At 45.1% G+C, this 22,548-nt stretch overlaps 2 protein-coding genes across 3 annotated transcripts; one reads left to right on the plus strand and one right to left on the minus strand.

Annotated features, from left to right (window-relative positions):
* Positions 1 to 9,544: 9,544 nt before the first annotated feature.
* LOC123098607 (nucleolar protein dao-5) lies at positions 9,545 to 13,042 on the plus strand. The gene is made up of 5 exons (XM_044520643.1): positions 9,545 to 9,971; positions 10,229 to 10,784; positions 10,880 to 10,999; positions 11,082 to 11,262; positions 12,569 to 13,042. The coding sequence occupies exons 1-5, from the start codon at positions 9,809 to 9,811 to the stop codon at positions 12,725 to 12,727; spliced, it is 1,179 nt and encodes a 392-aa protein (XP_044376578.1). The 5' UTR covers positions 9,545 to 9,808; the 3' UTR covers positions 12,728 to 13,042.
* A 1,463-nt stretch (positions 13,043 to 14,505) lies between these two features.
* LOC123100313 (succinate dehydrogenase assembly factor 1, mitochondrial) lies at positions 14,506 to 16,263 on the minus strand. Of its 2 annotated transcripts, none has more exons than XM_044522255.1 (3): positions 15,975 to 16,263; positions 15,441 to 15,738; positions 14,506 to 14,906 (listed from the first exon to the last, which is right to left on the minus strand). In XM_044522255.1, the coding sequence occupies exons 2-3, from the start codon at positions 15,702 to 15,704 to the stop codon at positions 14,844 to 14,846; spliced, it is 327 nt and encodes a 108-aa protein (XP_044378190.1). In that variant the 5' UTR covers positions 15,705 to 15,738; positions 15,975 to 16,263; the 3' UTR covers positions 14,506 to 14,843. The 2 variants fall into 2 exon arrangements, with proteins under 2 accessions (XP_044378190.1, XP_044378191.1); XM_044522256.1 differs by having other exon boundaries at positions 15,957 to 16,251.
* Positions 16,264 to 22,548: the final 6,285 nt, after the last annotated feature.

Genomic DNA, 22,548 nt, shown 5'->3' on the forward strand with positions numbered 1-22,548 from the left:
GCCCCCTCCACCATAATCCACCTCGGTCATATTGTAGCGGGGCTTAGGCGAAGCCCTACGTCGGTAGCATCATCATCACCGTCATCACGCTGTCGTGCGGACGAAACTCTCCCTCGAAGCTCTGCTGGATCGTGAGTTCGTGGGACGTCACCGAGCTGAATGTGTGCTGAACTCGGAGGTGCCGTGTGTTTGGTACTTGGATCGGTCGGATCGTGAAGACGTACGACTACATCAACCGCGTTGTCATAACGCTTCCGCTTATGCTCTACGAGGGTACGTGGACAACACTCTCCCCTCTCGTTGCTATGCATCACCATGATCTTGCGTGTGCGTAGGAAAATTTTGAAATTACTACGTTTCCCAATAGTGGTATCAGAGCCAGGTCTATGCATAGATGTTATATGCATGAGTAGAACACAAGTGAGTTGTGGGCGATAATAGTCATACTGCTTACCAGCATGTCATACTTTGATTCGGCGGTATTGTTAGATGAAGCGGCCCGAACCGACATTACGCGTACGCTTACGCGAGACTGGTTCTACCGACGTGCTTCGCACATAGGTGGCTGGCGGGTGTCAGTTTCTCCAACTTTAGTTGAATCGAGTGTGGCTACGCTCGGTCCTTGTTGAAAGTTAAAACAACACATACTTGACGAAAAATCGTTGTGGTTTTTGATGCGTAAGTAAGAACGGTTCTTGCTCAGCCTGTAGCAGCCACGTAAAACTTGCAACAACAAAGTAGATGACGTCTAACTTGTTTTTGCAGGGCTTGCTGTGATGTGATATGGTCAAGATGTGATGATATATAAATTGTTGTATGAGATGATCATGTTTTGTTAAAGTTATCGGCAACTGGCAGGAGCCTTATGGTTGTCTCTTTATTGCATAAGATGCAAGTGCCATACAATTGCTTTACTTTATCGCTATGCGATAGCAATAGTTGCAAAAGCAATAGTTGGCGAGACGACCATGTGACGACACATTGATAAAGATCAAGATGATGGAGATCATGGCGTCATGCCGGTGACGATGGAGATCATAATGGTATTTTGGAGATGAAGATCAAAGGCACAAGATGATGATGGCTATATCATGTCACATATTTTGATTGCATGTGATGTTTATCTTTTATGCATCTTATTTTGCTCAGTACGACGGTAGCTTTATAAGATGATCTTTACTAAATTTTCAAGGAATAAGTGTTCTCCCTGAGAATGCACCGTTGTGACAGTTCTTCGTGCTGAGACACCACGTGATGATCGGGTGTGATAAGCTCTACGTTCACATACAACGGGTGCAAGCCAGTTTTGCACACACAGAATACTCGGGTTAAACTTGACGAGCCTAGCATATGCAGATATGGCCTCGGAGCACTGGAGACCGAAAGGTCGAGCGTGAATCATATAGTAGATATGATCAACATAGTGATGTTCACCATTGAAAACTACTCCATCTCACGTGATGATCGGACATGGTTTAGTTGATTTGGATCACATGATCATTTAGATGACTAGAGGGATATCTATCTAAGTGGGAGTTCTTAAGTAATATGATTAATTGAACTTTAATTTATCATGAACTTAGTCCTGATAGTATTTGCAAATCTATGTTGTAGATCAATAGCTCGCGATGTAGCTCCCCGTTTATTTTTTGATATGTTCCCAGAGAAAACTAAGTTGAAAGATGTTAGTAGCAATGATGCGGACTTGGTCCGTGATCTAAGGATTATCCTCATTGCTGCACATAAGTATTATGTCCTTGATGCACCGCTAGGTGACAGACCTATTGCAGGAGCAGATGCAGACGTTATGAATGTTTGACAATGCTCAGTATGATGACTACTTGATAGTTTAGTGCACCATGCTTTACGGCTTAGAACCGGGACTTCAAAAATGTTTTGAACGACATGGAGCATATGAGATGTTCCAAGAGTTAAAATTGGTATTTCATACTCATGCCCGTGTCGAGAGGTACGAGACCTCTGACAATACTTTGCCTACAAGATGGAGGAGAATAGCTCAACCAGTGAGCATGTGCTCAGATTGTGTGGGTACTACAATTTCTTGAATCAAGTGGGGGTTAATCTTCCAGATAAGATAGTAATTGACAAAGTTCTCTAGTCACTATCACCAAGTTACTAGAACTTCGTGATGAACTATAATATGCAAGGGATAACGAAAACAATTCCCAAGCTCTTCGCGATGCTAAAATTGGCGAAGGTAGAAATCAAGAAAAGCATCAAGTGTTGATGGTTAACAAGACCACTAGTTTCAAGAAAAGGGCAAAGGTATAGAAAGGGAACTTCAAGAAGAATGACAAACAAGTTGTCACTCGCGTGAAGAAGCCCAAAGCTAGACCCAAGTCTGAAACTGAGTGCTTCTACTGCAAAGGAAATGGTCACTAGAAGTGGAACTGCCCTAGATACTTGGCGGATAAGAAGGATGGCATAGTGAACAAAGGTATATTGGATATACATGTTATTGATGTGTACTTTACTAGTGTTTATAGCAACCCCTCGGTATTTGATACTGGTTCAGTTGCTAAGAGTAGTAACTCGAAACGGGAGTTGCAAAATGAACAGAGACTAGTTAAGGGTGAGGTGATGATATGTGTTGGAAACAATTCCAAGGTTGATAAGATCACCATCGCACACTCCCTTTACCTTCGGGGTTAGTGTTGAACCTAAAATAAATATTATTTGGTGTTTGCGTTGAGCATGAATATGATTGGATCATGTTTATTGCAAATACGGTTATTCATTTATGTCAAAGAATAATTGCTGTTCTATTTACATGAATAAAACCTTCTATGGTCATACACTCAATATAAATGGTTTATTGAATCTCGATCGTAGTGATGCACATATTCATAATATTGAAGCCAAAAGATGCAAAGCTAATAATGATAGTGCAACTTATTTGTGGCACTGCCGTTTAGGTCATATTGGTGTAAAGCGCATGAAGAAACTCCATGCTGATGGGCTTTTGGAATCACTTGATTATGAATCACTTGATGCTTGCGAACCATGCCTTATGGGCAAGATGACTAAGACTCCGTTCTCCGGAACAATGGAGCGAGCAACTGACTTATTGGAAATAATACATACTGATGTATGCGGTCCGATGAGTGTTGAGGCTCGCGGCGGGTATCGTTATTTTCTGACATTCACAGATGATTTGAGCAGATATGGGTATATCTACTTGATGAAACATAAGTCTGAAACATTCGAAAAGTTCAAAGAATTTCAGAGTGAGGTGGAAAATCATCGTGACAAGAAAATAAAGTTTCTACGATCTGATCACGGAGACGAATATTTGAGTTACGAGTTTGGTCTTCAATTAAAATAATGTGGAATAGTTTCACAAATTCGTGCCACCTGTAACACCACAGCATAATGGTGTGTCCGAACGTCATAACCGTACTTTATTAGATATAGTGCAATCTATGATGTTTCTTACCGATTTACCACTATCGTTTTGGGGTTATGCATTAGAGACAGCTGCATTCATGTCAAAAAGGGCACCATCTAAATCCGTTGAGACGACACCGTATGAACTGTGGTTTAGCAAGAAACCTAAGATGTCGTTTCTTAAAGTTTGGGGTTGCGATGCTTATGTGAAAAAGTTTCCACCTGATAAGCTCGAACCCAAATCGGAGAACTGCGTCTTCATAGGATACCCAAAAGAAAATGTTGGGTACACCTTCTATCACAGATCCGAAGGCAAGACATTCGTTGCTAAGAATGGATCCTTTCTAGAGAAGGAGTTTCTCTCGAAAGAAGTGACTGGGAGGAAAGTAGAACTTGATGAGGTAACTGTACCTGCTCACTTATTGGAAAGTAGTTCATCACAGAAATCTGTTCCTGTGACTCCTACACCAATTAGTGAGGAAGCTAATGATGATGATCCTGTAACTTCAGATCAAGTTACTACCGAACCTCGTAGGTAAACCAGAGTAAGATCCGTACCACAGTGGTACGGTAATACTATTCTGGAGGTCATGTTACTTGACCATGACGAACCTACGAACTATGAGGAAGCGATGATGAGCCCAGATTCCGTGAAATGGCTTGAGACCATGAAATCTGAGATGGGATCCATGTATGAAAACAAAGTATGGACTTTGGTGGAATTGCCCGATGATCGGCAAGCCATTGAGAATAAATGGATCTTCAAGAGGAAGACGGACGCTGATGGTAGTGTTACTATCTACAAAGCTCGACTTGTCGCGAAAGTTTTTCGACAAGTTCAAGGTGTTGACTACAATGAGTTTTTCTCACTCGTAGCGATGCTTAAGTCTATCCGAATCATGTTAGCAATTGCCGCATTTTATGAAATTTTACAAATGGATAAACAAAACTGCATTCCTTAATGGATTTATTAAAGAAGAGTTGTATATGATGCGACCAGAAGGTTTTGTCAATCCTAAAAGTGCTAACAAAATATGCAAGCTCCAGCGATCCATCTATGGACTGGTGCAAGCATCTCGGAGTTGGAATATACGCTTTGATAAGTTGATCAAAGCATATAGTTTTATACAGAGTTGCGGTGAAGCCTGTATTTACAAGAAAGTGAGTGGGAGCACTACAGCCTTTCTGATAAGTATGTGTGAATGACATATTGTCGATCGGAAATGATGTAGAATTTTCTAGTAAGCATAAAGGAGTGTTTGAAAGGAGTTTTTCAAAGAAAGACCTCGATGAAGCTGCTTACATATTGAGCATAAAGATCTATAGAGATAGATCAAGACGCTTGATAAAGTTTTTTCAATGAGTACATACCTTGACAAATTTTTGAAGTAGTTCAAAATGGAACAGTCAAAGAAGGCGTTCTTGCCTATATTGCAAGGTGTGAAATTGAGTAAGACTGAAAGCCCGACCACGACAGAAGATAGAAAGATAATGAAAGTCATTCCCTATGCCTCAGCCATAGGTTCTATAAAGTATGACATGCTGTGTACCAGACCTATTGTATACCCCGCCCTGAGTTTGGCAAGGGAGTACAATAGTGATCCAGGAGTAGATCACTGGACAGCGGTCAAAATTATCCTTGGCGGAATAAGGATATGTTTCTCGGTTATGGAGGTGACAAAAAGTTCATCGTAAAGGGTTACGTCGACGCAAGCTTTGACACTGATCCGGATGACTCTAAGTCTCAATCTGGATACATATTGAAAGTGGGAGCATTTAGCTAGAGTTAGGGGTGGAAACGGATCAGATGCGGATCGGATAGTGCTCTTACCACTTCCGTTTTCATATTTACAAAACGAATACGAATGCGAATATGGATGTTATCGGATACGGATGCGGCTAGGATGTTATTCATATACGGATACGTATCGGATGTTTTCTTGATTCGGAACGGATACGAATAATAGCGACATATTGCTTAAGTATATTGGTCAATAGCTATGTGACATGAAGTATTCAACTTGTGACATACAATAAGTCAATGATAAATAGGTTTATGAATAAACACTATTGTAATGCATAATAATTTCTAAGATTAATCATAAAACGAGTAAAATTTGACCACTTATTTGACTTTTCAGTTGGATAATTGGAATATTGGGGCTAAAATTTTGAAAATTACCTCCCATAATCTTATTCGGATCGGATATATCCACTTCCATATCCATATTTGTGTCAAAATCTCATACCGTATTTTATTTTTTATTTGCTAAATAAATTCGGATACGGATAATTTCCATTTCCATTTTGGTTCGGATGCGGATGTTTCGGATACGAATAGGCATTTTCTCGAATACGAATATCGGATATTTCGGATTATCCGCTACCACTTTCCACCCCTAGCTAGAGTAGCACCGTGCAGAGCATTGTAGACATAGAAATTTACAAAATACATACGGATCTGAATGTGGCAGACCCATTGACTAAACCTCTCCCACAAGCAAAACATGATCACACCTTAAGTACTCTTTGGGTGTTAGATCACATAGCAATGTGAACTAGATTACTGACTCTAGTAAACCCTTTGGGTGTTGGTCACATGAGATGTGAACTATGGGTGTTAATCACATGGTGATGTGAATTATTGGTGTTAAATCACATGGCGATGTGAACTAGATTATTGACTCTAGTGCAAGTGGGAGACTGAAGGAAATATGCCCTAGAGGCAATAATAAAGTTGTTATTTATATTTCCTTATATCATGATAAATGTTTATTATTCATGCTAGGATTGTATTAACCGGAAACTTAGTACATGTGTGAATACATAGACAAACTAAGTGTCACTAGTATGCCTCTACTTGACTAGCTCGTTGAATCAAAGATGGTTAAGTTTCCTAGCCATAAACATGAGTTGTCATTTGATTAACGGGATCACATCATTAGAGAATGATGTGATTGACTTGACCCATTCCGTTAGCTTAGCATTTGATCGTTTAGTATATTGCTATTGCTTTCTTCATGACTTATACATGTTCCTATGACTATGAGATTATGCAACTCCCGAATACTGGAGGAACACTTTGTGTGCTACCAAACGTCACAACGTAACTGGGTGATTATAAAGGTGCTCTACAGGTGTCTCCGATGGTACTTGTTGAGTTGGCATAGATCAAGATTAGGATTTGTCACTCCGATTGTCGGAGAGGTATCTCTGGGCCCTCTCGGTAATGCACATCACTATAAGCCTTGCAAGCAATGCAACTAATGAGTTAGTTGCGGGATGATGCATCACGGAACGAGTAAAGAGACTTGCCGGTAACGAGATTGAACTAGGTATTGAGATACCGCCGATCGAATCTCGGACAAGTAACATACTGATGACAAAGGGAACAACGTATGTTGTTATGCGGTTTGACCGATAAAAGATCTTCGTAGAATATGTAGGAGCCAATATGAGCATCCAGGTTCCGCTATTGGTTATTGACCGGAGACGTGTCTCGGTCATGTCTACATAGTTCTCGAACCCGTAGGGTCCGCACGCTTAACGTTCGGTAATATGAGTTTATGTGTTTTGATGAACCGAAGGTAGTTCAGAGTCCCGGATATGATCACGGACATGACGAGGAGTCTCGAAATTGTCGAGACATAAAGATCGATATATTGGAAGCCTATATTTGGACATCGGAATAGTTCTGGGTGAAATCGGGATTTTACTGGAGTAGCGGGAGGTTACCGGAACCCCCCGGTAAGTGTATGGGCCTTATTGGGCCACAATGGAGAGAGAGAGAGAGAGAGAGAGAGAGAGAGAGAGGAGACCAGGGCAGGCCGCGCACCCCCTCTCCTTCTGGTCCGAATTGGACTAGGAGGGGGCGGCGCCCCCCTTTCCTTCCTCCCTCTCTCCCCCCTTCCTTCTCTCCTAGTCCAACTAGGGAAGGGGGGGGGGGAATCCTACTCCCGGTGGGAGTAGGACTCCTCCAGGGCGCGCCATAGAGGGCCGGCCCTCCCCCCTCCTCCACTCCTTTATATACGTGGCCAGGGGGCACCCCATAGACACACAAGTTGATCATTGATCTTTTAGCCATGTGCGGTGCCCCCCTCCACCATAATCCACCTCGGTCATATCGTAGCGGGGCTTAGGCAAAGCCCTGCGTCGGTAGCATCATCATCATCGTCATCACGCTGTCGAGCTGACGGAACTCTCCCTCGAAGCTCTGCTAGATCGTGAGTTCGTGGGACGTCACCGAGCTAAACGTGTGCTGAACTCGGAGGTGCCGTGTGTTCGTTACTTGGATCGGTCGGATTGTGAAGACGTACGACTACATCAACCGCGTTGTCATAACGCTTCCGCTTACGGTCTACGAGGGTACATGGACAACACTCTCCCCTCTCGTTGCTATGCATCACCATGATCTTGCGTGTGCGTAGGAAAATTTTGAAATTACTATGTTCCCCAACACCTCTAGCCAAACAGCTCAAGGAGCCACTTGTAGCTACTTGTTGAGATAGTGATCATGCGGAGACCCCGCAGAGCAGGACTAGGGGTGTTATCTCCTAGGAGAGCCCCGAACCTGGGTAAGATTCGTCGGCGTACATGTCTACGCCTTATCCCGTTTCCAGGCACCGGCGACGTCTTACTCTCCCCCATCATGATAAGCCATCCTTTGGCATATGTCGCACGACACCCCCGACAAGATGGGTACTTCACGGTGAGGTCAACGTATCATCTTCGAGTGACGATGAATTAGGCAAGGACGGGCAGGCAAGAGTCATCTTCTTCGGTTCATCGACACAAAAGCTGGATGGCAATGTGGGATACCTCAGCCCCGGGCAAAGCAAAGATCCATATGTGGCGGCTGTTGCGGAATGGGCTTGCTGTTGGACATGAGTTACATCGAAGAAGCATAAAAGCGGGTGTGTTTTGCTCTGCTTGTGGGCGCGATGAGACGATCTATCACAGATTTTGGGGATGCCCTCATTCGGTCCTCTTTTGGAAAAAGCTGTAGTCAGAAAAGGGAATTTCGGTGGCGATCCCACCGTGTCAGATTGATTCTCAGAGTGCAGTTGCTCGGTGGCTCCTGGATTGGTTCGCGCAGGCCGGAGAGGAGGAGCGAGCAGTGATGATCCAATCCTTCTATGCCCTTTTGGCTAGCTCGAAATGAGGCGAGGGATGGCAAACGAATCGAGGATCCACATGAAATAATGAACCGGGTAGTAAGGCTTGTGGACGAATGGAAGGGGATACATGACAAACTTGTTGCTCCTCGCCAGCCCAGTACGCGAGTGAGATGGGAGGCGCCCGAGGAGGGGTGGATTAAGGTAAACGCTGATGGGGCTTTTCCCCAAGTCCGTGGAAAGGGAGGTGCGGGTGTTGTCTTGAGAGACCACAATGGGGCTTTTATAGCTGCTGCCTGCGAGGGTTTCGATCATGCGCCTTGCCCGGAGAAGACGGAGGCGTTAGCATGTCGACGAGCTATCTCCCTTGCTAGGGAAGCGAATGTGCAGAATCTACACGTTGAACTTGATAACAGGGCAGTGGTGGCGGCAATCAACAGAAGGGAAGAAGATCTCCCTAGCTTTGGGCCTTGCATTCAGGAGATCAAGCACCTCCTAACTTAGTTCATGCAGGTAAAAGTCACGTGGACTAAGCGAGAAGCTAATGGCGCCGCTGACAAGTTAGCTAAAGTAGGTTTAGGTGATGAGATTTGTAATGTGTGATGGACTGTGCCACCTGATTGTATCCTTCAGACCATAATATAAAGCGACTTTGATCCTAAAAAAAGAAAAAGAAAAAGAAGATGAGTAGATTGACTGTTTCAAAAAAAAAACCGTACACCAAGGACCGTACGGGGAGTAATTCGGGGGAGACGAGCGCGAGCCGGACGGGAGACGGAGATTTACGAGATCTCAGGTGACACATTGCGACACCGATCGGTAGATCCAGGGATCCTCGATGAGCGTGCCCCCGAACGTTCCGATGCGCTTTATTACCGTCGACCGTCCACGTGCTGCGGCAAGGAGCCCGACGCTCCGTCCGTCGCTCCACGGAGGACGAGATCCACGTGGGGCCCAGCGGCCAGAAAGTGCGGTACCGCCATTATTATTCCACTAGTGACTAGGCCTTCCTTCTCCCCCGCCCCAACGGTCGGAAAGAAGAGAATCGGCCGCCCGCGAGCCAACGGCAGGTCAATACCCAGCCAGAGTAACGGCTCACACCACCGCCCGCAGAAAAGCCAAAGCCCCCACCGGAGAAGACACACAGGCGCAGAGCAGGAGCCAGCCCACCACAGCGAGAACCACCGCCCCTCTTTCTCCTTCTCTCTCTCTCTCTGCCGGGCCGGAGACTGCACGAGCGCGGGCGCGGGCGGGCGGGGCGCGCGCGGGCGCGGAGGGGCGAGAGGATGGAGTCCATGGAGCCCATGGACATCGACTGGAACAGGGTGGTGTCGCGCTTCGTGCTGGACGAGACCTACGAGGGCATCGAGGCGCCGCACTGGGCCGACCTCGCCGACCCCGAGGCCCGCACCGCCGCCGTCGACGACGACGCCTGGTTCTGCCGCCCCGGTACGTACGACTCCCGCTTCCCGCTGCTGATTCGGTGCCGGGTTCCCTCCGATCGGCCGGTCCAAGAACGGACCCGCCCGGTTCTTGATCCGCGCAGCTTTCCTCTCGATTTGGGGTCTGATTTCGCCCTTCTTCTCTTGGTTCTCCAGAAATCCAGGCCGTGCTCTGCTTTCTGTTCCCGAGAAATTCCCCTTGTTGTTGACTTGATTTCCCACGGCGTCGTCTTTACATTCATTTCTGTGCTGGATCCCCCGCAGATTGCAAGCATCCCAAGACGGCCGACGACTTCCTCGGGCACACCCCCAGCCCCAAGGCCAAGCTGCTGCGATCAATGTCCGCCATGATGCCCTTCGCCGAGAGGGACGCCAACCTCAGGGACGCCAATAACAATCTGAAGAGACGAGGCGCCGTCGCCGGCGGCACTGCCGCCTTTGCCTCGCCCACCAAGCCCAAGCCGCCGCCCAAGAAGAGGTTCCAGGACGACGCCGAGAACCAGGACCCCGCGCTGACCACGCCGCCCCCGGCGGCTGCCAGGCCGCCGTTCGGCGCGCAGCGCTGGGCCAAGAACGCCAAGGAGGCCATCAAGTCCAGCGCGGAGAAGCGGCCGGACGTTGCTGAGAAGGAGGCGCTGCTCGGCAGGAACCCGGCGCCGAGGCAGCTCAAGAGCACTCTCTCGGCGAGGAACCTCTTCTCCGGGAAGGACATACTTGGCCAGATATCGGATTTCTACAATGAGCTCAAGCAGCGGATGGCCGGTGGCGGCAGCCAGCAGTGTGTCTCAGAGGACATGGAGGAAATGAGCCCACGCCCAATGTAATTTTCTCTCTCTCACTCTGTTGAATCAACACTGGGTTATCCATCCCTTCTGGATTGGTACTTTCAGCTCCTTGACATTCTCATGTGTGCAGAAACAGCAGTGATGTGGTGGAGAAGGTGGATTGTAGCAGCGGCGGCGGTGGTCGGGTTCTGCCGGACGCAGCGAAGAAGGTGGCGAGGCAAGGAACAGCAGAAAAGAGTCCAAGCCCAATGTAACTTGCTTGCCACTACTTTGCAGAAGCGGCATTAGAGGATTGTAGGTTGAGGTACTGATCATAATGGTGGTTTGTGCAGGAAGGGAAAGAAGATTGGGTTGAAGGTGGAAGCAGGGAAGCAAAGATCACCCTCTGTGTTGAAAGAGGTCAAGGCAACACCGCCTACTCCACAGCGGTTTCCATCCCCCTATGTAAACCGTGTCAAGAGCGTGAAAGCTGCAGGCGCAACATCAAGCTCGCCACTCAAGAAGCCACTGAAGGTGACTTAATCTGGCATGCCTATAATATTGGTTATTGATCTATGTAGTGTTGGTGACTGTTAGACTTGAGAGTGTTTGCTCGATGAATTTTTGGTATTTGTGGGTTTCTACTAGTCTTCGTGAAAATATTGACGAACATTCCAATCAGTCGAGCACTTGGTCCTGATCAGAAAAGTTAGTGATCTGAATTATTATCAGCATAGTTAATTTTCGGTATTTGTGGGTTTCTACTAGCCTTTGTGAAAATATTTAAGAACATTCCAGTCAGTCGAGCACTTGGTCCTGATCAGAAAATTCAGTGATCTGAATTATCATCAACATAGTTAATGGCCTAGACTCGCTTATAACCCTAAGCTAGAACTTCCTTTCCTCAAAATGATATGTTTTTCCATAGGCTAGATCTTACATGCTGAGTTTGATGCTGAGATTGTTCTGTACCGTTTATCTTAAGACCTTCGGTGTGTCATCCTAACCTTTTCAAGTCTAGCCACGAGGAGAATGTACTACAGCATGGTTTCTGAGTCCAAGATCTTTGTGAACTAAAGTGTCCATGCCTGTCAAAACCAGTGCCTCCTTATTATGCATGTTCATAAGCTAAAATAATGTTCCTTTTCTTCGTGTTTCCAACACAATTGACACTTCAGTGTAAGTTCCATTATGCATAGCTTATGGTGTATATTTTGCTCCATTCGGTCACTTGATCAGTAGCATGTTTGATCTCATGTCGTCACTGTGACCTTTCTTAAGGGTGTTCGTTCAGGTGTTCTTTTTTGTAAATTAGTGGCATCAGCATATGTGGCACTAATTCCATTGTGCATTACCGTGTACTGTAATTTTGTCAGCGACACAATTATGATAAATGTTATGCTCCATTTTTACTTTCACTTGATCAGTATGCTGTTTATTCTCACCTTTCATCGTGTCCTTCCGTAATGGTGTTCAGGCATTTTTTCGGCAAATTAGTGGCGCTAACCATACCGTTCATCATTTACTGTTATGGCGACGTAAAACCTATCGGTCTTCTATCAGTGTTGTGAATCCGAAATTATGATAAATGTTATGCTCCATTTTTACTTTCACTTGATCAGTATGCTGTTTATTCTCACCTTTCATCGTGTCCTTCCGTAATGGTGTTCAGGCATTTTTTCGGCAAATTAGTGGCGCTAACCATACTGTTCATCATTTACTGTTATGGCGACGTAAAACCTATTGGTCTTCTATCAGTGTTGTGAATCCGAAAATAGCATCTTAACACAAGCTAACCATGCATTTTAACTAATGTTGATATCTACTGCCTTCTCTTCAGGATAAGGTGACGCCTAATAAGGATCAGGAGAACAGCAGAGATGCTAAGAGGCAACCTTTTGGGGTTAAAGATATGAACAACAACAGGGCTTATGAGGCCGAAGAGAGCTCCAGTGGCGTGTTTTGGTTCTTGAAGCCCTGCACTTTCCTGGTGGAGTAGCAGCAAAATAATTCAGAGGCTTTAAAGCTACTGCAATTCATGTAGTTAGGATCGATTCTTTGTTTCAGTTTGAAATACCCCCCAGTTTCTCCTATTTGATTGATTCATCTGATGGACATTCTGTCAGGCAAATAAATAGAAAGCATATGTATAGTTACCAGTCAAGCCATACAAGTTGAGATATTAATAATCCCATGAGTATAATTCAAGATATAGAGAGATGTTACTGCTCTTCTGCTAATTGGTTGTTTGAGCAAATGTACTAGAAATGATATTATTTTTCAAGATATAGAGAAATGTTATTGTTCTTCTTCATCTTAGTGAATGATATATCCATCCCAATTATCTTACTGAATGCCTTGTTCTGGATTGTTTTCTCGCGCTGCTACTTAAGTCACGGAACCAATACATTTTGAGGCAGATCCGACACACACACAGGAGTTGTAGACCATTGCTGCCAATGGCTCCATAGAAACTTTGTCGACGAATGTTATCATAGTTCAAGAAAAGAGCGAGACATCGGAGTGCAATGCGGAGGTGGTAGAGGGGGGGGGGGGGGGGGGGGGGGGGCGTGATTTACCGTGCTTGCCCAGAAGTAGGGGCAGATACTATACTATAATTATACATAATCCAGCTGCTCTAACATTTAGGCTGTGCTTAGAAAGGTTCCAGATATTAAGACCATTCAGGTGTTTGATTGGAGGAACACAAGGAAACGAGGGAATTCGAGGGCAGGTTCAAAAGTTTATAATTGTTACACTGGTCAGCTCTACAAAAGTCGATAATTGTTCATTTCTCAAGCTCTCTGATTGTAGATATGATTTGTGACGCTTCTGTTTGTGCTGAAAACGGTATGCATTTGAGGCAGGGACGACAACCGCACGGGAGGTGTTAGTGGCTATGGTTATTCGGCTATAGCAAGGAAGAGCAGACAGGAGAACAGTTACTACCTATGGCCGATTCATGAAAGAGATCGACAGACTTGAATGTATAAATAACAAAACTTACAAGTGTGAGTGTGCGACATCAAATGTAGAAATGTGTTAAGGCTTGAAGGTTGAAAGAGCTCATTTCTTTTGGTTGTGTGAAATGTCGAGAATCACAAGCTCCTCAAAGACACCATGCATGTTTGAGTGGAGCAGCAAGTAACAATGTTCTTGCATACTATTGGACATAACCAAGGGCTATTGCAACTAAATTTGATAGACCATTTGAGACAGTTAGTTGCTATTTTAGACGTGTCCTTCAGGACACAGGTGAGCTCAGCAATGAATATATCAGGGCACCTTAAAGTCACTACAAGCTAACCTAATGCACTAGAATTATGTCAGTGCTTTTACAAGCCAAACTGATTACTTAAGATACAAAGAAAAATGCCTGATCACCCTTAAGAAAGGCCACGACGACACAAGGACAAACGGGCTGCTGATCAAGTGAGTAAAAATGGAGGAAAATATTCACCATAATGGTGACAAAATGACAGTTCAAAGACATGCAACTTACCTGAAGGGTCAATAATGCACATTTTTAGATTATGAACAAGCATAATAAAAACACACGGATTGTTGACAGGCACGGATACACTGCAAGGTCTAAAAGATCTTAAGCTCATAAACCATGACTACAGTTTTCAGTATACAATTCAGTTCTCAGAAAAAAAGATGATGCGACTTAATGATGGAATTTATGTTATACCTTAGAGCAATACAATTCAGTTTTCAGTATAACATAAATTCCATCATTAAGTCGCATCATCTTTTTTTCTGAGTTAAACTCAATTGAGCACATAAGTCTATATAAAAGATAGGGGTGAATTACATTGCATAAAAAGTAACACCATTGCTGAATTTAAACCGCATGGTTTAGTCGTTTAGACAGTATAGAGCTCCAATGTAAGTGCTCTTTGACAATAAACTCTGGTCCAGTTGATCTTGGTGACCAAAAGAATTCATACATGAACCACACTTCTAATATCCAGAGGGCAATAAGATGTTACGAAATTCATCTAGAGATTCCTATGGGAAAATGAAGGTGCTCCAGAGAAGTTACATCATAAAGAGCTTTCATATGCGGCCATTTTTATGTCAAACACCATTAAAAGGAAGCTCTTCTTGTTTTACTGTCTCCCAGTAGAAACACCAAGATCATGCTCGACACGTTGTTCTGGAATAGAAGAGGCCTGCAAAATTCCGAAAGCAATGCAAGCATGTGAGGGAGATTATCTTTAGTTTTAGCCTTTAAGGAGAAGTTTGTATAAGAGCAACATATTATTGCTACCTTAAAAGACTACAATATACGTCAGATTATAATACTTGAGATGTTAGCAAATAGAAGCAGATGGTTCGATCTTGCACTAATTACCTTTATACAAACAAAGAGAAACATGTGGTAAAAGCTGTAACTGTGAAGTGTAAATGATATGGGAATTGGATCTCAGAATACACAAAACCAACCAATCAGTCCAAGAGATGTTCTGGAGCAACTAAACTTACCTTTAAGCATCTCCTACAAATTACCAAGACAAGCTGTAACTATTCACTTGACTAGAACACTTCTATGTAAACAACTATTCATATGCAAACAACTATATGCATAGCAAACAGCTACCAGTATTTGGGCCAATCCAATGTTTTCATGCAACAGCCTGCTCAATATCATTTGATATCAATAGTAGTGGGAGAGAAATTTAGGCCTTTTTCAAGATGATATATACCTTATTTATTTCAAGTGTAGAAAGTCCAGTAATATCAGGATTCTTGAGCTGATCGAGCTGCCGCTTCCCTCTCCTCATCAAATACTCAATGTACACAAAGTTCCTGCGATCTACACTCTTGGCATTCTCACGGAACTCTGCTGAGACAACAGACTCGATCCTGCGGCGCTCCTCCGGGGACTTGAGCCGTGCTGTCCGAAGGAACCCTCTGTATAATGCCAAGGCCTGCCTCTGGATACCAGATAACTTTGTACGGGACGCCATCTCATCCTTGTGAAGCAATCATCAAAGCTTAAGCCTAACAAAATTGGAAGTATGAACTGAGTTATCTTGTGGTGACAAACTGCTCTAACGCCTAGCAATCAAATCCACAGCAAACGGGGCTCAGAACGAAAATTTTGGATTAGATCGCGCACAGGATAGAAATACAAGTGCAGAACTATCGGAACAAATCTAAGCAAGCAAGTCCGGATGAATCTCCAATCCGTGCCAGTGCAATAGAAGGAGGAGAAGAACCTCGGTGTGGCTGCTCACCGGCGCACGCAAGGTCGACGACGGAGGGGGCGGGCACAGTGGGGTGGAGGCAGGGGCAGACGGAGCGGCGGGAGCTAAGACTGGCCCGCCGGCGCCGACTCTGCCGGGATCGCGGAGGGACTGGGGCGGAGGGAGGGCCGCGCGCGCGTAGTGGGGCGGAGGCAGGGCAGGGCACGGGCGCTGGGGGCGCGTCGCTTGCTGGGGTATCGCACCGGAGAGACGAGCGAAGGGACGAAAGATCCTCCTGGCGTGTTCGATGGGGTAAAATAGGGAATTGCAGGTTAGGAATCAGTTTAGAGAAAGGCCCACGTGTTCATTCATATCACCGGCAAATTTTACACCAGACGTGGCTTCTATTTGGAACACTCTCCAGGGTCGGCACATTAAGAAAAATTACCAGAAAACCCCCAAAGAAAAACGAATTAAAAAAAAAGGTTCTTTCGGCTCCATGCAACCACGGTCATCGGTCTCAACCAATGTCGTCGCCCTAGCGTCTGCAGAAGGGGGGAAAGGCGGTCCTCCGATTTGCCAAGCTCCAAGAAAGCGCGTGACAACTTTAATGGTGATGTGGAAATGTGGATGTCTGAACATGCGTCGCCTCGAACAACAAGGCGCTTGACTATATGGGTCGTTGGTCAAGAAATCCCTAGGCATCTTGGATCACGGTACTGATGCCCCCAAGCGGTGGTGTTGCAAAAGTATTCCAGAACCACCATCTTTAACTCCTTCCACTACACAAGTTTGTGGAGATCCTCATCTGCTTACCAGTCCTCTCCAGAGCATGGGGGTTTGAAAGTGACAGTCTTTACACTATCATGTGGAGTAGTTTGTGCTTCGGAACCAGTCACCAAGGCTTGTGCCACCGTTTCTCCTCCGGTTGACCTCAGACATATCATTGATGCCTACTCACACCCGACCTTACCATGCAAGGCTTCCACCTCATTTCCATTTTTGGCGAAACTGTAAGGTATAACGTGATGGCCCCAATGACCTTCCAAATCCTAAGGGCAGGAGAAATTCAAATCTATCATAGTAAGGCCAACAAATAAATAAATATTGACAAATCCATTATTTATATTTTTCATATTCTAGAATTTTTCATATTTAGTACATAGATAGATATGCCTTTATTTACTTGCAAACAAAAGTGTCATGTATTCTAGAAACATCGGTGAACTTCATACCTTTGTGTCGTGATATGAAAACTATAAATATGCGAACTTCAATATAAATTTGTAATTATTTAAGTGGCACAAATTAATCCATGAAAAATTATGCATGTTTTCTATTTATCTTTGATCTAGAAGAACTTGGTGAAACAAAAAAGAAGAGACAATGTTCCAAAACGAACAACAACGCCACACTCATTTAATATACATGATTTAGCTTTAATAAATATATATTTCATAAAGGATGTTAAATATATTGGATACAAATATTATATTTTAATATTTGGTTATACCATTAAGTAGTCGTTAAATATAATAAAAAGATGTATTAGTTAATATTGTAGTTGAAATGATAATATGTAATATCAAAAGTAAAAAAGTTTGGTACAAACAATTACTCAGGTGATCTGCATATTCTTACTGAGGTGACGTGACCGACTATTCACTGAAGCCTCAGAAAATAATTATTGTACTACTACAAAACAATCTGCTCTAACGCTTGGCAAGCAAATCCACAACAAACAAAAAGAAACTTTTGGATTCGATCACGCACAGAAGAGAGATATAAGAGCAAAACTCCAGAATAAATCTAAGCAGGCAAGGGTTCTTCACCAGCAAAACAGCCCCCCAGGCCCGGATCGATCTCCCGATCCCGCCGGTCCAATAGAAGGGAGGAGAAGAACCCCTCTCGGTGGTGTGATTGCTCACCGTTGCACGCAAGGTCGAGGATGGAGCAGGCTGGAGGTAGGGGCGGACGGAGTTGGGCGGAGGCAGGGGGTGTCGGAGCGGCGGGAGCTAGGGGTTCATTGCGGCCGGCCGCCAACTTCGCCTCTCGGGGTTTCGAACGGAGAGGTAGGGCCGGTCACGCGTAGTGGGGGCGGAGGCAGGGCACAACGGAGACGAGAGGGGTGTCGCCTGCCGAAGAGGAAGATTATGCCGCGCACGGTAGAGACGAATGGAACGGGACGAGCGAAGGGGTATGGTCCGGTTTATTCGATCGATTCTGTCCAGGGGTAAACTGGGAATTGCCGGTCAGAAATCAGTTCTTTCTCTTTTTTTATAAGAGAAGTGCCCATGTGTTTAATCATATCAGTGGCAACTTATGGCACACGTGGCTTCTATTTGGAACAGTCCCGAGGGTCGGCGCATTAACAAAAACTACAAGAAAACCCAAAGAAAGACGAATTTGCAAAGAGGTTCTTCTGGGTCCACGCAGTCACCATCGTCTATTGTGGACCCAGCAGAACTACGAGAAAAATTCGGGCCTCTGAAAAACTACGAGAAAAACCGAAAGAAAGACTGAGCAAGTACAGTAATAGGCTTATAATCCTTGTAGAACACGAAAAGTGCAAACAAAGGTCGGTCTCCATAAAACCCTTTAGAAATTTTTCGAAGAATTTTCTATACCTACCGTTGGCACACGAAATCGCTGCGCAACACCAGGATATTTGTCGTGCTTTCGTGACGATGAACGATTGCTTTACGAGCAAAGCAACAAAGGTTTCCTCGCTTTCGTGGAGGAGAACCGACCGCTTTCCAGCGCAAAACGGCAAAGATCGCCAAACCCTGGGGCTGCTAGGGCTCGGCAGGAAGTAGCGACAGAAAATAGACGTACGTGAAAAAATAGTTTGTATTGATAGATCGATTGTTATCTTTTTTCAATCGGCCACGGCCTTACATATATATGGCACGCTGGACTTCGGCGTATAAGATTACAATTCTGAAGGTAAAATCGATTAGGACTAGCCTTTCTTGATTCGGTTACCATGTAGCATACGTCTACAAAAAATATACTTGCCAATCTAAGTACGTAGCAAATCTAAACCATATCCACGTACATGCACTCTTGTATATATGAATAAAGTATTCCGGCCACGTCGCCATCACACTAAATATAGTGGCTAAGCATATGTATAAATACCTTGAGCCCACAAAGAAAATATTTAAATATTCCGGCAACGTCGCAAATCAAACTGGATAATGGCCATCAAGACTAAGCATACTTTGTTGGAAATATGCCCTAGAGGCAATAATAAATGGTTATTATTATATTTCTTTGTTCATGGTAATTGTCTATTATTCATGCTATAATTGTATTGTCCGGAAATCGTAATACATGTGTGAATACATAGACCACAACGTGTCCCTAGTAAGCCTCTAGTTGACTAGCTCGTTGATCAACAGATAGTCATGGTTTCCTAACTATGGACATTGGATGTCATTGATAACGGGATCACATCATTAGGAGAATGATGTGATGAACAAGACCCAATCCTAAGCATAGCATAAAAGATCGTGTAGTTTCGTTTGCTAGAGCTTTTCCAATGTCAAGTATCTTTTCCTTAGACCATGAGATCGTGCAACTCCCGGATACCGTAGGAGTGCTTTGGGTGTGCCAAACGTCACAACGTAACTGGGTGACTATAAAGGTGCACTACGGGTATCTCCGAAAGTGTCTGTTGGGTTGGCACGGATCGAGACTGGGATTTGTCACTCCGTGTGACGGAGAGGTATCTCTCGGCCCACTCGGTAATGCATCATCATAATGAGCTCAATGTGACTAAGGCGTTAGTCATGGGATCATGCATTGCGGTACGAGTAAAGAGACTTGCCGGTAACGAGATTGAACAAGGTATTGGGATACCGACGATCGAATCTCGGGCAAGTAACATACCGATTGACAAAGGGAATTGCATACGGATTGATTGAATCCTCGACACCGTGGTTCATCCGATGAGATCATCGTGGAACATGTGGGAGCCAACATGGGTATCCAGATCCCGCTGTTGGTTATTGACCGGAGAGGCGTCTCGGTCATGTCTGCATGTCTCCCGAACCCGTAGGGTCTACACACTTAAGGTCCGGTGACGCTAGGGTTGTAGAGATATATGTATGCGGAAACCCGAAAGTTGTTCGGAGTCCCGGATGAGATCCCGGACGTCACGAGAGGTTCCGGAATGGTCCGGAGGTGAAGAATTATATATAGGAAGTCAAGTTTCGGCCACCGGGAAAGTTTCGGGGATTACCGGTATTGTACCGGGACCACCGGAAGGGTCCCGGGGGTCCACCGGGTGGGGCCACCTATCCCGGAGGGCCCCGTGGGCTGAAAGTGGAAGGGAACCAGCCCTTAGTGGGCTGGGGCGCCCCCCTTGGGCCTCCCCCCATGCGCCTAGGGTTGGGAACACTAGGGGGGAGCTTCCCCCTTGCCTTGGGGGGCAAGGCAACCCCTTCCCCCCCTTGGCCGCTGCCCCCCCCTTGGAGATCCCATATCCCTGGGCCGGCGCCCCCCCAGGGGCCTATATAAAGGGAGGGGGGAGGGAGGGCAGGACACTACAGCCTTGGGCGCCTCCCTCCTCCCCTGCAACACCTCTCTCTCTCTCTCGCAGAAGCTCGGCGAAGCCCTGCCGGAGAACCGCTACATCCACCACCACGCCATCGTGCTGTTGGATATCCATCAACCTCTCCTTCCCCCTTGCTGGATAAAGAAGGAGGAGACGTCGCTGCACCGTACGTGTGTTGAACGCGGAGGTGCCGTCCGTTCGGCACTCGGTCATCGGTGATTTGGATCACGGCGAGTACGACTCCGTCATCCACGTTCATTGGAACGCTTCCGCTCGCGATCTACAAGGGTATGTAGATGCACTACTTTTCCCTCGTTGCTAGTAGACTCCATAGATGCATCTTGGTGAGCGTAGGAAAATTTTAAATTATGCTACGATTCCCAACAGTGGCATCATGAGCCAGGCCTATGCGTAGTTACTATGCACGAGTAGAACACAAAGCAGTTGTGGGCGTTGAGTTTGCCTATTCTTCTTGCCGCTACTAGTCTTTTCTTGTTTCGGCGGTATTGTAGGATGAAGCGGCCCGGACCGACCTTACACGTACACTTACGTGAGACAGGTTCCACCGATTGACATGCACTAGTTGCATAAGGTGGCTAGCGGGTGTCTGTCTCTCCTACTTTAGTCGGAACGGATTCGATGAAAAGGGTCCTTATGAAGGGTAAATAGAAATTGGCAAATCACGTTGTGGTCATACGTAGGTAAGAAACGTTCTTGCTAGAAACCTACAAACCACGTAAAAACTTGCAACAACAATTAGAGGACGTCTAACTTGTTTTTGCAGCAAGTGCTATGTGATGTGATATGGCCAGAAGATGTGATGAATGATATATGTGATGTATGAGATTGATCATATTCTTGTAATAGGAATCACGACTTGCATGTCGATGAGTATGACAACCGGCAGGAGCCATAGGAGTTGTCTTTATTATTTTGTATGACCTGTGTGTCATTGAATAACGCCATGTAATTTACTTTACTTTATTGCTAAACACGTTAGCCATAGAAGTAGAAGTAATCGTTGGCGTGACGACTTCATGAAGACACAATGATGGAGATCATGGTGTCATGCCGGTGACAAAGATGATCATGGTGCCCCGAAGATGGAGATCAAAGGAGCATAATGATATTGGCCATATCATGTCACTATTTGATTGCATGTGATGTTTATCATGTTTTTGCATCTTATTTGCTTAGAACGACGGTAGCAAGTAGGATGATCCCTTATAATAATTTCAAGAAAGTGTTCACCCTAACTCTGCACCGTTGCGAAGGTTCGTTGTTTCGAAGCACCACGTGATGATCGGGTGTGATAGATTCTAACATTCGAATACAACGGGTGTTGACGAGCCTAGCATGTACAGACATGGCCTCGGAACACACGCAATACACTTAGGTTGACTTGACGAGCCTAGCATGTACAGACATGGCCTCGGAACATGGAGGACCGAAAGGTCGAGCATGAGTCGTATAGAAGATACGATCAACATGAAGATGTTCACCGATCTTGACTAGTCCGTCTCACGTGATGATCGGACACGGCCTAGTTAAACTCGGATCATGTTTCACTTAGATGACTAGAGGGATGTCTATCTGAGTGGGAGTTCATTAAATAATTTGATTAGATGAACTCAATTATCATGAACTTAGTCTAAAATCTTTACACTATGTCTTGTAGATCAAATGGCCAACATTGTCCTCAATTTCAACGCGTTCCTAGAGAAAACCAAGCTGAAAGATGATGGCAGCAACTATACGGACTGGGTCCGGAACCTGAGGCTCATCCTTATAGTAGCCAAGAAAGATTATGTCTTAGAAGCACCGCTAGGTGATGCACCAATCCCACAGAACCAAGACGTTATGAACGCTTGGCAATCACGTGCTGATGATTACTCCCTCGTTCAGTGCGGCATGCTTTACAGCTTAGAACCGGGTCTCCAAAAGCGTTTTGAGAAACATGGAGCATACGAGATGTTCGAGGAGCTGAAATTGGTTTTCCAAGCTCATGCCCGGGTCGAGAGATATGATGTCTCCGACAAGTTCTTCAGCTGTAAAATGGAGGAG

This window comes from Triticum aestivum, chromosome 4D (assembly GCF_018294505.1).
Source record: "Triticum aestivum cultivar Chinese Spring chromosome 4D, IWGSC CS RefSeq v2.1, whole genome shotgun sequence".
Lineage (NCBI taxonomy): Eukaryota > Viridiplantae > Streptophyta > Magnoliopsida > Poales > Poaceae > Triticum > Triticum aestivum.

What these genes read in the sequence shown, in the direction of transcription:
- LOC123100313 (XM_044522255.1), bottom strand. Translation starts at nt 15,704, where the DNA reads ATGGCGTCCCGTACAAAGTTATCTGGTATCCAGAGGCAGGCCTTGGCA. An exon ending in CTACACTTGAAATAAATAAG is followed by an intron (nt 14,907 to 15,440) that starts GTATATATCATC and finishes GGAATTTTGCAG; the next exon opens with GCCTCTTCTATTCCAGAACA.
- LOC123098607 (XM_044520643.1), top strand. Translation starts at nt 9,809, where the DNA reads ATGGAGTCCATGGAGCCCATGGACATCGACTGGAACAGGGTGGTGTCG. An exon ending in CGCCTGGTTCTGCCGCCCCG is followed by an intron (nt 9,972 to 10,228) that starts GTACGTACGACT and finishes GATCCCCCGCAG; the next exon opens with ATTGCAAGCATCCCAAGACG. An exon ending in GAAAAGAGTCCAAGCCCAAT is followed by an intron (nt 11,000 to 11,081) that starts GTAACTTGCTTG and finishes TGGTTTGTGCAG; the next exon opens with GAAGGGAAAGAAGATTGGGT.